This window comes from Delphinapterus leucas, chromosome 20, assembly GCF_059928025.1.
Source record: "Delphinapterus leucas isolate spDelLeu-1000000601 "Yukka" chromosome 20, BTC_Dleu_Yukka2, whole genome shotgun sequence".
NCBI classification, from domain to species: Eukaryota; Metazoa; Chordata; class Mammalia; order Artiodactyla; family Monodontidae; genus Delphinapterus; species Delphinapterus leucas.
The window spans coordinates 46359813-46376568 of record NC_143148.1 but is presented as its reverse complement, the minus strand read 5'-3'; the positions used below and the strand labels follow the sequence as shown (position 1 = coordinate 46376568).

At 38.4% G+C, this 16756-nt stretch overlaps 1 protein-coding gene across 6 annotated transcripts in view; it reads right to left on the bottom strand.

Moving 5' to 3' along the window:
* The window catches only part of AP1G1 (adaptor related protein complex 1 subunit gamma 1), a 79781-nt gene that overhangs the window by 52457 nt on the left and 10568 nt on the right, over window positions 1–16756 (bottom strand). For 2 of the 6 annotated variants that reach the window (XM_089903291.1, XM_022583283.3), the window contains one exon: window positions 1498–1701. In XM_089903291.1, coding sequence (XP_089759417.1) covers window positions 1498–1698 — 201 coding nt within the window. In that variant the 5' untranslated portion in view covers window positions 1699–1701. Of the gene's footprint in view, window positions 1–1497; window positions 4997–8773; window positions 11512–11739; window positions 16746–16756 lie in introns of those variants that run through there. The other 4 variants (XM_089903290.1, XM_089903293.1, XM_089903292.1 and 1 more) reach the window with 4 other exon arrangements.

Sequence of the window (16756 nt, the reverse complement as noted above, 5' to 3'; positions counted from 1 at the left end):
TACACCCTTTGGAGTATATAAATCTACTGTTTCCATGATGTTAACAGCAGTACACTCTGAGTGGAAGGATCAGGAGTCTTCCCTTCACTTGACTATCTAACTTAATGAGTCTACTTAAAATCAACCAAAAAGAATATATGAATATCTACTTGCTTTATACTAATTATGTCACATACTACATGCATAACCACACCTAGATCCATTTCTGATATAGTAAAAGCATATGACATTTATTTATAGAAGACAGCTGTTGTTTTTGACTGCCTAGTATCTGGTCCTTTCCTCTGATATTAACGCCTCAATTTTCCTTTGGGGAATTAATGCTCTCCCACTCTCAACCATGTATTTCTAGAGAGGCTGATCTCATTTCCTGCCCCAAAATGAGCATAAAAGTAACCCAGGTCAGCCTGGTAAGATTCAATCCCATTACTTTTGCTCCGGACACACAGGCTCAGCGGCCATGGCTCACGGGCCCAGCCGCTCCGCGGCATGTGGGGTTCTCCCAGACCGGGGCACGAATCCGTGTCCCCTGCATCGGCAGGCGGACTCTCAACCACTGCGCCACCAGGGAAGCCCAATCCCATTACTTTTTTGTTTTAACCTAAGGGTGAGAGAATTTCCTTCCACTGAAGTTAATGAGCTGAACAGAAGATAAACTGATGACCATCTTTCCTGATAAATATATCAAAACATTAACAACATTATCTTTGAATAATGCAAATATGGGTAGTATTTTTTTCTACTTGTACCAATATTGCACATTGCTTCTTTTAATTTTGCAGTCTTTTCCATAAAAAGACTACTTAGCATATAATTAAATTCTTAAGTGAAATAAAATTTAATAGCATTCATAAGAATTAAAAAACAACCCACTATACCCTTCTCTGTGACTCAATCTCCCTTACCACATACAAACGTGGAAAGAAGAAAGCACTTATCACCAAGAATATCATGCCCAGACTGGCTGTATGTGTTTGTATGTGGGAGCAAATCAAGAGGCAGACCTGTACAGTGGTTATAGCTATCAAGGAATGAGGTAATTAAGACAAAATCCTTAAATCCTATTACTTGGCAACCACCTAATTTCTTTTACTTAAAAACATCTGTCGGAGTGTTCCTCATAATATCACTGCACTGAGGAAATAAGAAAACATTTAGCAAACTTTTCTTAAATGTATACTCATTATAGTCCAGGCCCTCTGTCAGAACAATCACAATCTACTGGTTAATCCCGGTCAATCTTTAAACTCACTGCCACCATTAAAACATACCCTAATCCACATAATGAGAGATTCCCAATGGAAAGGAATTGATGGCAGTATCATGCCTTCCCAGGTCTGCAGCTTTCTCTCTCAATTCTACCCTCAGTCCACAATAATCAGACTACAAGGACATCAAAAATAGCCTGTCCTCCCCAACAGGAAAGACTAACAATCCCTGACCTATTGACATTAAAATAAGAGTACCCTTGCTAGATGTGGTCTCAGCCCAGCCTACCTGTCCAAAGTGAGCAGGGTAGCCCAGCATGTGCATATATAGTAATTTTGCCACATTCCGACACCGGTATGTATTGTCTTCTTCTCTAAAAGATGACCGAATTGCAGCACATTCTTTCTGGATCATTTCTCGTTCTTCGGCTTGGGTTCGGGCTGTCCGGATGGTCCGGATCAGCTCCCGCAATCTGATGGGGGCTGGCATCCTCTGGATATGGAAAGACATTAAATAAAGACGTTCACATTTTTTACTACCAAAACCATTCACACAACTTCCCACACACATTTCTGATTTTTAAGAATTTAAGACTTGCTGAGTCCAGTAATACAAAGTTCCAGCAAAGCTATTACATACAAACCCCTCAATTCATTAAACCTCTGGAAAGAACACAAATAAAAATGTTAAGTATTAACTAAAGCAAAATAAGACATAAAAAACACCAATGACGTAAAGCCTATCACTAATATCAAACTATCTTAGGAACTAACTCAACCCAAATCTTTAGGCAATCCTTAAATTAAGGAAAGGCCTATGCCTAACCTTTAAGAAGACAGATATTTTCTGCTCAACTGTTGTTAAACTCAACAAAGCTCAACAAAGTATCAGAGAAATACTGAATATGATCATAATTAAAGCTCAATTCAACAAAATGAAAGTTTAGGAGAAAAGACCAAATATCAGATTTAAACACCTTTCCAAGAAGCATAATCATCTCAGTATCCTAGGTACTCTTTGAAAATGTGATGAGGAAAAAAATAATAAACTGATCTCAGCATACAAAACTGTCAACTGAAAAAAACGCACAACCTAAGAGCTGAGAACTATGTTTTATTCAGGGCATTACTGATGCCCAGGATACAGCATCTCAGATAGCTCTTCCAAAGAAGTAAGGGAGAAGGCAGGATACATAGGAGGTTTTGCTATGGAAAAAAAACATGTAGTTGAACGTCAAAAGATGACTGCTAATCACAAAAACAGACGTCTCAAGGTAATGATTTTAGTGCTTTTCTATGTATGGGAAGATGCAAGAGTCTGGGCTGACTGAAATCATTCCTTTGATATGCATCTTAACTATCTAGGGCCCGTATCCTGTTTTTCTCCATCCCGAATTCCCCTCAAGGTGCACCATGCGGGACAGCTGCAGTGGCTGATGGTTTCACAGCTACAACATCCTTTGTTTACTGAAATGGCAGGTGACAAATTTTTGTCCAAAAGACTACTGGTGTCATATTCTCATGAATATTTTTAAAAGTAATAATAATAACAGAGGACCTATAATAGACAAAACAATTACGAAAAAAAAAACCCCACAGGTGGAGAATTTGCACTACCTAATTTCAAGAAATACTACAAAGCTACAGTAATCCAGACACTGTGGAACTTAATTTAAGGACAGACAGAGAATAATGGAGCAAAACAGTAAGTTTAGGAATAGACCTACATAAATATGTTCAACTGATTTTCAACAAAGGGGCCAAGGTTATTCAATAGGAGGAAGGATAGTCTTTCAACAAATGGTGCTGGCACAACTGGATATCTACATGAGAAGAAAAAAATTAACCCTGGACCCTAACCTCACACAATATACAAAAATTAACTCAAAATGGGACACAGAAGGAAATCTTTGGAAATGTAAGTTTAAGCAATCATTTCATACACAAGCAAAAAATACAAAAGAAATAATTAATAACTCGCATTTTATAAAAAATTTTAACTTTTACCCTTCAAAAGATGTCATTATAAAAATAAGGCAAGCCACAGAAAGAGAAATAATACAATTCCTATCCTACAAAGGACTTGTATTTAGAATATATAGTTCTACAACTCAAAAATAAAACAATCTTACTTAAAAATGGGGAAAAGATTTGAATAGACACTTCTCAAAAGAAGGTATCTGAACGGCTGTAAGCACATGAAAAGATGCTAACATCATCAGTCAGCAGGGAAATGCAAATTAAACTATAAAGAGATATCACTCCACACCATTAGAATGGCTAAAATTGTAGGCAAAAATACAGAACAAATGAACTTTCACAGACTGCTCATGGGAATGTAAAATGGTTCAAATACTTTGGAAAACAGTTTGGCAACTTCATATAACGTTAAATATACACTTGGCATATGATTCAGCAAATCCACTCCGTATTTACCCAAGAGAAATGAAAATATATATTCTCACCAAGACATGTACACAAATGTTCAAAGAAGCTTCATTTATAATTGCCACAAACTGGAAACAACCCAAATGTCCATAAACAGGTGAATCATAATCAGTATACCCCTATAAAAGAATACTTCTCAGAATAAAACAGAACCAATACACAACATACAAGAGTCTCAAAAACATTCTGCTGAGCCAAAGAAACAATAAAGTACATGTTGTATGATTTCACTTATATGAAACTCTAAGAAAGACAAGTCTCACCTACAGTGATGGCAAAGAGATCAATGATTACCTGAGAGGATAAAGACAGGGACTGGACTGGGATGCAAGGAAACTTTCTGGGGTGATAGAAATGGATATATGCACTTCTTGAAATTCACCAAACTGCATACTTAAAACAGTTGCATTTTATTTTATACATATTATACCTCAAAGTTAAGAAAAATGATAGAATTAGATCATCATTACAATCACCTTCAGTACATACTAGCTGTGGAATCCTAAACCAATGATTTTCAATGTTGTTCTAATCTAATGTACCAGGAGGATGTCCCACTCCAATCAGTTCACTATGGTATCAATCCTCAAGGTAGGGATAGTACATTAGGAATTTAGAAAAGTTCCCTAGGTACTGATATGCTCTGGTATATTGGCCCTCTTAAGATCGTGTGTCCTAAACTATGCAAAACTACCTGTATAAGGCTGTTTTGTTACTTTTTTTTAAAATAAATTTATTTTATTTATTTATTTTTGGCTGTGTTGGGTCTTCGTTGCTGCCTGCAGGCTTTCTCTAGTTGGGGTGAGCAGGGGCCACTCTTTGTTGCGGTGTGCGGGCTTCTCATTGCGGTGGCTTCTCTTGTTGCAGAGCATGGGCTCTAGACACGTGGGCTACAGTAGTTGTGGCTCGTGGGCTCTAGAGTGCAGAGCTCAGTAGTTGTGGCGCACGAGCTTAGTTGCTCCGCGGCATGTGGGATCTTCCCGGACCAGGGCTCGAACCCGTGTCCCTTACACTGGCAGGCAGATTCTTAACCACTGCGCCACCAGGGAAGCCCCTGTTTTGTTACTTTTTAAAAGAACTATTCAAGGGTCTAGCGTTTGTAGTTTACAAAGCACTTCTACATTTATTATCTTCATCATCTCATTTGTTCCTTAGATCATTTTGAAGTAAGGGCAGAAAATCATTATCCCCACTTTGCCTTTGATGAAACTTGGTCTTAGAGCAACTATTCAACTTGCTTAACGTCACAAAGGCGGTAGCTGACAGAGCTAGCACCTGAACCTGGTATTAAAACTCCAAGAGTTCTTCCCAATACTTCAAAAATAAACATTATATTGGACTTCCCCAGTAGTCCAGTGGTTAAGACTCAGCACTTCCAATGCAGGGGGACATAAGATCCCACATGCCGTGCGGTGCGGCCAAAAAAAAAATTTTTTTTAATAAATAAATAAACATTATATATACATGAAATAATATGATTGCTAGGATTTGTTTTAAACTACTCCCGGGGGAGGAACTTCCCTGGTGGTCCAGGGTTTAAGAATCCGCCTTCCAATGCAGGGGACACACGTTTGATCCCTGGTCGAGGATCTAAGCCCGTGTGCCACAACTAGAGAGAAGCCCAAGCACCGCAACAAAGAGCCCGCACGCAAAGAAGGATCCCGCGTGCCGCGATGAAGATCCCAAGTGCTGCAACTAAGACTCAACGCAGCAATAAATAAATAAATATTAAAAAAAGAAAATACTCCCGGGGGAAAAAATATTGAGGAAGGAAAATAGGAGAGAAAAAAATATGCAACAAAATGGGCAAAATATTGATCACTGATGAAGGTATATGATAAATACATGATGGTACATTATATTATTCTCTATTTTCATGTGTATTAGAAATTGTTCATAACCAAAAGCTTTTCAAAAGTCAAAAAGCCTCAACAGGGGCTTCCCTGGTGGCACAGTGGTTGAGAGTCCGCCTGCCGATGCAGGGGACACGGGTTCGTGCCCTGGTCTGGGAAGATCCCACATGCCGCGTAGCGGCTGGGCCCGTGAGCCATGGCTGCTGAACCTGTGTGTCCAGAGTGCTCCGGAACCCGAGAGGCCACAACAGTGAGAGGCCGGTACCGTAAAAAGAAAAAAAAAAAAGATGTTAATCACAAAAAACAGACATCTTAAGTTAATGATTTTAGTGCTTTTCTATGTATGGGAAAATGCAAGAGTCTAGGTTTACTGAAATCATTCCTTTGATATGCATCTTAACTACTGAGGGCTGGTATCCTGTTTTTCTCCATCCTGAATTCCCTTCAGGGTGCACCACTGGGGGGCTGCAGGGGCAACAGTGGCTGATGGCTTGATGGCTGGAAACGCTCTTTGTTTACTGAAATGGCAGGCAATATTTTTTTTTTGTCCACATAGGTATGAATGAAAAACAAAAGTTTATTTACATAGTACAGAATTTAGTTTATATTTAGTATATTTCAGAATATATTCTAAGATCAAAACTAAACAAAAAGTTCTAGTTCCAGTGAAGATGGGTATAAACAACACTCCATGGAGACTCCTGCCTCTCTCTCCTCTGAATGCAACTAAAATCCTCGACAAAATGCATGCCACAGCTACCTGAGGACTCTGAAAAATAAATGACAGCAAGCAGACTAAAAGCTATCATTTTCCTCCAGTATTGCCCAGCCTGTACCCAAGGGCAGCCCAAAACCCTGAAGTGCTCGCTGGGTACAGAGAAGGAACTCTAAGAAAAACCCTCTCTTTCTGGTCCAAGGAGCAGGGAAAGAAATATAAAGGACAATGGAGGAAAAGGCTCTCTTTTGTTTAGTTTTGTCCTTCACTCCACCCGTGCCCCTAGGCAATACTGCAACGGTGCTGGCTGTGGCAGAAAAGCAATGGCAGTAACAGCCAGGCAGGCACCTAGAAACAGGGAAAGGGAGACTCTGCTCTTCTGACCAGAGGAGCTGATCCTAAGAGCATGGCGTAAGTCACTCCCTATCCTCCCACTGCTTGATAAAGGGTGAATTCGCCAAGAAAATACAACAATCCTAATTGCAAACGTATTCGACAGTAGTGCTAAAACATACATGAGGCAAAAATTGATGGATATGAAAGGAAAAATAAACCACCACTCAATTATAGTTAGAGACTTCAACATGCTTTCTAAGAATAGAACTATAGACAGAGTATCAGCAAAGGTGTAAAAGACATGAATGCCACTGTCAACTAACTGGATCTAACCAATATCTATAGAACACCCCAACCAACAACAACAGAATATACATTCTTCTCAATTACAGAACATTCACCAAGATAGACCATGTCTTGGGCCATTAAAAAAAAAAGGGAATTCCCAGGCGGTCCAGTGGTTAAGAGTCGGTGCTTTCAACTGCCGTGGCCAGGGTTCAATCTCTGGTCGGGGAACTGAGATTCCGCAAGCCACGCAGCCAAAAAAAAAACATCAATAAATTTAAACGTATGGAAATTATACAAAATATGGTCTCTGACTATAAGGGAATTAAACTAGAAATCAGTAACAGAAAGCTAACTGTAAAACTCTCTGTGTACTTGGAAATTAAACAATACATTCCGAAATAATCCATGGGTAAAAGAGGAAATATCAAGGGAAATTCGTAAATACAGTGAACAAAAACATAAAAACACATCAAAATCTGAGTTATACACTAAAGCAGTGCTTAGTGTGAAACATACAGCATTAAATGCTTGTATAAGAACAGAAGAAACATGTCAACAATCTGACAATGTAAGGTTCTACTTTAAGAAACTAGAGGGAGGGGCTTCCCTGGTGGCGCAGATGCCGCGGAGCGGCTGGGCCCCGGAGCCATGGCCGCTGAGCCTGCGCGACAGTCCGGAGCCTGTGCTCCGCAGCGGGAGAGGCCACGACAGTGAGAGACCCGCGTACCGCAAAAAAAAAAAAAAAAAAAAAAAAAAAAGAAACTAGAGGGAATTCCCTGGCAGTCCAGTGGTTAGGACTCCAAGCTTTCACTGCTGAGGGTACGGGTTCAATCCAGGTCATCCGTGGTCAACCCTGGTCGGGGAACTAAGATCCCGTGAGCTGTGTGGTGCAGCAAAAAAAAAAACCAAAAAAACCAATACTAGAAAAATAGCAAAATAAACCTAAAAGAACTAAAAAAAAGCAAATAATAATAATTTTTAAAAATCCAGAAATCAATTAAATTAAAAACAAAAAAATATATCAAGTCAATGAAACCAAAATCTTTGAAAAGACCAATAAAATTGACGAACCTCTGACCAGACGATAAAACAGAAACAATACGATTACCAATTATTAGGAATGAAAGAGGGGATATCACCACAAACATGAGAAGGATAATTAGGTAATAGTATGAACAACTCAATGCACATCACACCTGGACATCCATATGCCAAAAAAAAAAAGAACCTTGACCTAAATTTCACACCTATTAACTCAAAATGGATCATAGATCTAAATGTAAAACATACAACTATAAAACTTTTAGAAGAAAATATAGGAGAAAACCTTCATGACCTGGGGTTAGGCAGAATTCTTAGACATTATACCAAAGGCACAACCCACAAAAGAAAAAAATGATAAAACTGTACTTTTTTTTCATAAAAAGTACAAACTTTTGTGCTATGAAAAACACTACTACGAAAATGAAAAGACAAGTTAACAGAGACTGGGATATTTGCAAATCACATATCAACAAAGGACATGTTATGTATTCAGAACATATAAAGAACTCTTTGCAGTACGTGGGCCTCTCACTGTCACGTTGCGGAGCACAGGCTCCAGACGCACAGGCCCAGCGGCCACGGCTCACGGGCCCAGCCGCTCCGCGGCATGTGGGATCCTCCTGGACCGGGGCACGAACCCGCGTCGCCTGCATCAGCAGGCGGACTGTCAACCACTGCGCCACCAGGGAAGCCCTAAAGAACTCTTAAAAACACAACAGTTAAAACAAACCAACCCAATTTTTTAAAACAGGCAAAAGATTAAAATGGATACTTTACCCAAAAGGTATAAGGATAATAAATAAGCATATTTAAAAGATGCTCAACTACATTAGGCATTAGAGAAACACAAATTAAAACCACAGTAAGATACTGCTACACACCTATTAGAGTGGCTAAAACACCAAGTGCTGGGGAGGATGCAGAGCAAATGGAACTCTCATACACTGCTGGAGGGGATGCAAAATGGTACTGCCATTCTGGAAAACAGTTTGACAGTTTCTTATGAACTTAAAACATACGCTTACCATATGACCCAGCAATCCCACAACTTGGAATTTATCATAGAAAAATGAAAACTTTTGTTCACACAAAAACCTATACATGAATGTTTATAGCAGCTCTGTTCATAATTGCCAAAAACTGGAAATAAAATGCGGTAAATCCATAAAAATGGAACACTATGTAGCAATTTAAAAGGGAACAAACTATTGCTACATGGCACTACACAGCTCTAAGGTATTATGCCTAATGAAAGAAAACTGTCTCAGAAAAGGTTACATATTGAATGATTCCATTTATATGAAATTCTCAAGAAGACAAAACTATAATGATGGAGAACAGATCAATGGTTGCCAGAGGTTAAGGTTGGGGAGACTAAAAAGGGACAGCCTGTGGAAGTTTTTCTGAGATGACAGAACTGTATGCTAATTGTGGTGGTTATTACATAAATCTATACATGTGTTAAAGTTCACAGGACTGTACACTCCAAAAATGGTCGATTTTACTGTATGCTAACTAAAAAATTAGAGTTTTTAAAAAGTAAACAAAAAAGCCTTCAATTAAACAAATTAGACCTTTTTGACCAGGTATAATAATATACACTTGGGATATTAAGTAGGCTAGTGAGAAAGTTACTAATTGTTCCAACCTGCTTTAAGACACATTTAACTGCTAATAAAACAAAACTGTTCAGCCTATAAAAGATAATAGCAAACCCTTATTTAAGGGGTGGCTGAAGGCAGGCCTCACCTGAAAGATGAAGTCATGTTCTTTGCCAGTAAAGTAGGGATGGGTGACAGGGAACTAAAAGGTGCTCTACTGAGCTAACCCCCATGAAGCTGTGAAGGTGTCAAGCTGTCTAGAAAGGAGTTCCTGAGTGGCATGTTGAAACGTAGTGCTTTCCAAACACAGGCAGGTCAGAAAAGGTGTCTGTTAAGCCTGTTAAGCTATATCCCTTTTGGACTTCTAAACAGGTGAACTGAGACTAAAAGAGGATAATGCTTTAATTACATGGAGAGGGACAATGACAAATCTTTGAGAACTTGTATTTCTCTTTATTTCTACCTTAGGGCTTCCCTGGTGGCACAGTGGTTAAGAATCCGCCTGCCAATTCAGGGTACACGGGTTCAAGCCCTGGTCCAGGAAGATCCCACATGCCGCGGAGCAACTAAGCCCGTTAGCCACAACTACTGAGCCTGCGCTCTAGAGCTCACGAGCCACAACTACTGAGCCCGCATGCCACAACTACTGAAGCCTGCACGCCTAGAGCCCGTGCTCCGCAACAAGAGAAGCCATCATAATGAGAAGCCCGTGCACCACAACGAAGAGTAGCCCCCGCTCACCGCAACTAGAGAAAGCCCGCGTGCAGCAAAAAAGACACAACACAACCAAACATAAATAAACAAAACTATATTTCTACCTTAGATATGTAAGAAAGTCTATTCTAAAATTCCAGCCATTTCAAATCCTGCAAAAGAGAAAATCAAAAAGCTTGCGTCTGGTCTTCCCTGGTGGCGCAGTAGTTCAGAGTCTGCCTGCCAATGCAGGGGACACGGGTTCGAGCCCTGGTCTAGGAGGATCCCACATGCCGCGGAGCAACTAGGCCCGTGAGCCACAACTACTGAGCCTGCGCATCTAGAGCTTGTGCTCCACAACAAGAGAGGCCAGTGAGAGGCCCGTGCACCACGATTAAGAGTGGCCCCCGCTTGTCGCAACTAGAGAAAGCCCATGCACAGAAACGAAGACCCAACACAGCCAAAAATAAATAAATAAAATTAAAAAAAAAAAAGCTTGTGTCTATGTTTTGGCCAAATCACTGAAAGGAGGGAGGCACACCACAGGAACTATGCATTGGAAGTAGTAGCAATTAAAGTCAAAGAATTAACAAATGGAAGGAAAAATCACTGGGCTACAGAATTGGGCCTAGTAAGGTAGCCTCTCCTCTGGCCTCCTCCCCAAGTCTTCTTACATTAATAAACCTTAGAGATTATGGTTTTATATTCTGAATGAAGATTTTGAATGACAAAGTTCTTAAATCTTTCAAATACATACTCTTAACATGTTGAATATCCCTCAGACACTGTTTCTACAAAGAACATATTTAAAAGAAATGTTAGCACCAAAACAATAAAAGAAAGATCCTAATAATCAACCACCATTGTCGGCCAAGCTACCTAGGGCAAAACCGCCTGACTTCTCCAAGTCTCTGTTCCATCAACTAAAAAATAAGGGTATCGAATCAGCTTTAAAAATCTGTGGGGGCCTTCCCTGGCGGTGCAGTGGTTAAGAATCTGCCTGCCAACGCAGGGGACATGGGTCAGAGCCCTGGTCCGGGAAGATCCCACATGCTGCAGAGCAACTAAGCCTGTGTGCCACAACTACTGAGCCTGTGCTCTAGAGCCCACGAGCCACAACTATTGAGCCCACATGCCGCAACTACTGAAGCTGCCTAGAGCCCATGCTCCGCAACAAGAGAAGCCACCACAATGAGAATCCCACACACCGCAAAGAACAGTAACCCCATTCACCACAACTAGAGAAAGCGTGCATGCAGCAATGAAGACCCAATGCAGCCAAAAATAAATTAAAAAAAAAAAAAAAAAGAGCTGTTGGAGAAAGTTCACAACTCTTTCAAAAAAAAAAATCTATGAGAACAAATATTTGATGATCACATTACATATCATCCTATTCTCAGTTTGTCAATTTTAAAAGTATCATTATTTATAAATCAAAGGTACTCCCTTTATTTGACTGTTTGTACAGTCAAAGCATCTGTACAGCATCTCTGTACAAGGAAATAATAAACTAAACCAAACTTCAATAAGGAGCAAAATATACTATACTTAACTGAAATACAGCCATTAAGTTTGAGAATCTTGAATTCAGAAAGCAGCAGGATCAAGGTCATTAATCAGAAAATGAAAATGAAAAAAAAAAAAGTTTAACAGTTCAGGGCCCATTAGACTACAGTTATAAAACAGAGAATACAACATCATAAATGACATCAACATTAGCATCATTTAAATCTATTTCAAAATGGAAAGGGAGAATGTAAAAACTTTGGAATCAGAAGTTAGCTTCATGCACCTCTTCGTTTTCCTCCTTGTTCAATTCAATTAGTCACACTACCCCAGAGATGACCTAAGTAACACGTAAGGGAAACACATTATACCAGTAAGTGCCAACCACTCATTCAACAAATATTTGCTGAGCATTCTCTATGCCAGGCATTGCAATAGGTGCTGGGGACTGGCAAGGACACAGTCTCTGTCCTTAAGATCTCAGTCTACTGAGGAAAACAGATTTTTAAATTCCAGGCACACAATAAAAAGCAGAAATTGCTAATCAATGACAGAACAGAAAATTATATAAGCCAAATTTTGTCATGGCCAAACTAACTCAATATAATTAGAAATTTTTTCTTTTGTGAAATTTAGTGATTTCTGGATCAGCCGAACAAATCCAAAATCCCATACAGAAAGATATTTGTAGCACAGTACCAGTACACAATTACTCATCTAAAACCTTTTAGGGAGAACTGAGAACTTCCTGAATTTTAGAAAGGTAATACAGTACCTACACTGTATGTCATAATTTGCCCACTATGTCTGGAGCAGCAGACATAGTTCCATTATCAAACAATATTTCTGCAGTAACACATAAGAATATTTACACCAAATGAGAGAAATAAATATTATAAACAGCCTCATATCTGGTCAGATCAGACTTTAACACCAAAAGAATTATGAAGAACATCTGGTTTTCAGTATTTTGGGGATTTCAGAACTGTTAAAGAGATTGTGCATCCTCATCCTTATCCAATGACCCTATCATTGTTTAAAATGATGACCCTGGAGTAAAATTACCTAGGTTTGAACCCCAGCTCCACCACTTATTAGCTGTGTGTCCTTGTGTAAATGGCTTAACCTCTCAGAATTGTGTCCTCATCTGCAAAATGGGGGGCGGGAGTGTGTGTGAAGTACCTACCTCAATGGATTGTTACAAGAATTAAATTAGAATACATGTAAAATTCTTAGCAAAGTGCCTGGCACCCAGTAATCACTAAACAAATGTTGGCCATAATGTTGGCTATATGAACAAATTATTCTTGCATAAAATAATTGAGCAAAAATAAGTTGAAGAAAGATACACAGTATCAATACTTATAAAGGTTTAAAACACATGAAAGTGCCTATTCTTTAGAGATACTACAAAAATGCATTAAGAGTATATGTATAACTGAATCACTTTGCTGTATACCTGAAACACTGTAAATCAACTATACTTCAATTTTAAAAATGCAGTAAGAGAATAAGAAAGAACATGAATGTAAAAGATAACGATCAAATCCAACACAGTGGCACATCTGGGAGGGAGGCGAATATGATCAGGGGCAGTGATACACAGGAAACTTCAGCTATACTAGTGATGTTTTATTTCTTAGACTAGGTAATAGGTAAGTGAAGGTTTATTATTTTCCAAATGCTTTATATCTGAAACATTTCTAAAAATTGGATTCAAATACATCTAATCTATGTAATGAATGTTGCAGACTATGTAACATACTTTTATTACAGTGTTGAGGATTTCCTTATTTTTTGAAAGTTTTTACTTGCTTTTCAAAATACTCAAAAACCACGAGATTCCTTAAAATACAACAGCTTAAACACCTATCATAAAAAACAATAAACTCTATGCTTTTTAAAAAAATTTGTAAGAATATAATGTATATAGTAATGACTCAGCTATATGCAACATAGCTGAGAATCCAAAACACATTTTCATAATCTCGTGCAGCCAATACAGAGCATCACATCAACACACATCTACACAGAATATCTACTTTACTGTATTTGCAGGTTCTTATTCAGCCTTTTCCAGAATAGAACAAATTAGAAAACTAGAGCAACTGAAGAGGTTGGGGACCAGGAGAAAGAAGCTGTTTTGGGAAAGGACACTGATGGTAGTTAAAGTGTCACCTAACAGCAAGGGAAAAAACAAAAACGGTAGCAAAGCAAACAAATAAAACTTACATATAACAGAAAAAAGCATTCAAAAGCATAGTAGCAAGACTAATAAATTCTAGAGATCTGCTATAACACTGTGCCTATACAATATTATACAGTGCAACTGAAAATTTGTCCAGAGGATAGCTCTTATTGCATTCTTACCACAATTTAAAAAATAAAGTTTGTGCCCTTACTTGATTGACTTCTATACTATTAAAAAAAGTTAAATGATTAATCAAAAAGGAAAAGATCAAATCACTGGTAAATCTCTGCCTTTGGGGCTTCCCTGGTGGTGCAGTGGTTGAGAGTCCACCTGCCGATGCAGGAGACACGGGTTTGTGCCCCGGTCCGGGAAGATCCCACATGCCGCGGAGCGGATAGGCCCGTGAGCCATGGCCGCTGAGCCTGCGCGTCAGGAGCCTGTGCTCCGCAACGGGAGAGGCCACATCAGTGAGAGGCCCGCGTACCGCAAAAAAAAAAAAAAAAAATCTCTGCCTTTGACTTCCACAATAATTACCTTAATTTACAGCTTTTTAAAAAATATCCTCAATTAAAGTATTTATCTTACACACACACATACACACACACACACACAGAGCATAGCAGTCTGATGATACTTAAGTGTGCTAGCAAAAAGTCTTCAAGTCTCCCTATAGTCCTAAGGGTATTAACAAATTACAAACAGTACCATAATCCATTTTTATAATAAGACCCTGGTTCATCAAGGAACGGTTCACAAAGATCAACATTTAAAGTAGAAGGTAGAAAAAAACTGAATATAAAACTATATCCTAACTCATCAAATTATACATTAAATATGTGCAATTTTGTCTATTATACCTCAATAAAGCTGTTTAAAAAATAAAGGTAACAATTACATGAAAATAAAGAGTATCCACTGAATAACCAATTTCTAAAAATTATGTAGTTCAGATACTGTCTGCTCTTATTAATTTAACTACCTGACCCATCAAAGGCTGAGAAAGATATATTTAAGTCTATTACCATGACTATGTGCCTGTCAACTTCTCCTTTTACATCTAACCACCTATATTTAGTATTTCAATGGTTTCAGCCAATGATTAAATATCTATATATTTTATATGTACATGCTTGTACACTTTTTCAAAATAAAATGTCCTTCTTTGTCATCTTTTATAAAACTAATAATAAAAAGTAAAACACTAGGACAAGGACAGAAAGGAAACACAGAAAAATTAAAAGTCTGACTTGTTAAGGTACAAGGACTGTGGTTAAATATATTCTATTTAATTAATGGTTATGATAAATAATGATGAAAAATATAGAGAAAAAAGGAAGTGTGAAATTCATTTTGGAAAAATTTCTATCCAAAATGGTTAAACAAAATTAGGTTTTGGAGCTTAAACTAAATTAGATTACTTTACATACCCAAAGTAATCAAAATTATAAATGCTTCATATAGGAAAGAAAATTTTTAAACAGTATAAGAGACCAGAAAAAAAAAATGACTGCATATGTTCCAATTCTCCTAAATTTTATCCCCCAAATGGAGAAAATTGTTATTTTCCAAAATCTCTGCAAATCCCTTTGTGGGATAAAGATTTTCCTCATACATCAATACCACCTCCAAGCCATAATCTCCTCTTTTTTTCCTTTGAAATACCTATTTTTCCCACTCAAATATAAGTTCCCTGAAGCCTGATCCTTATTTGTTTTATTCATCCTTGTATTCCTCTTGCCTAAAAGAGTAGGAACTCACTAAATACTGTATTTATTGAATTCTAAAGGCTAGAAGTCTTATCTAAAGAAAATACACTTGTCCTTTCCAAAGCATACAAAATAAAGTGCACTGGCTGCTAACACCTATGGGAAAGGACTCAACCCAGTCCTCTATTCTACCCTGCTCAGTTAACTTTCTTCCTACTTCTGACCTCACTCCCGGGCTGTGAGCTCTGAGCTGACAGCCAACAGTCAAAAACATATAACTAGGACTTCCCTGGTGGCACAGTGGTTAAGAATCCACCTGCCAATGCAGGGGACATGGGTTCGAGCCCTGGTCTGGGAAGATCCCACATGCAGCAGAGCAACTAAGCCTGTGCGCCACAACTACTGAGCCCGCATGCCACAACTACTCAAGCCTGGGCACCTAGAGCCTGTGCTCCACAATAAGAGAGCCCCGGCAATGAGAACCCCGCGCACTGCAATGAAGAGTAGCCTCCACTCGCCGCAACTAGAGAAAGCCTGTAAAAATAAATGTACTTGTTTATTTTTTTTATTTATTTATTTATTATTTAAAAAGCATATAACCAAGAGGCTGGGGCTCCTGCTTGCTATTTGGTCCTTCTTCCTCTAAACTTAAAGCTTAGATTTGAGCTCTAAATCTAAAAAGAAATCCTAAATTAAAAGCGATTTTCAATATTAAAATTATCTCCTTTTCTATCCACTCACTATACTTGAAGTCTTTCTTGCTAAACAATCAGAAATTAGATCTCAGTTAACTTTACCACTCATTACTGTGTAACAATCCAGTCACAGATTTCTAAGTATGGCTGAAAATACTCAAGGGACCTAAGTTAACACTGGGCAAAACCCTCCAAAAGAAGTTACTCTGCTTTCTCTCTCATACTCTCCATATGGCCTATAATTTCAAATTATGCTCCCCTCAGAACCTCTATTTCAGATTTTATCTTGTATGTATATTTGAATTGCTTTAGTGCATTTAAAACTTGCAAAATACTATGACCAAAATAGTAAGAATGCTTAATAGTAAGAAACTTAAACCAAACTGATCAACAGTATTATGCTTCAATCAGACTTTTGCTTTCCAATATATCTTACAGACACCACCTGTCATTAATATGACTTAGCTTTCTC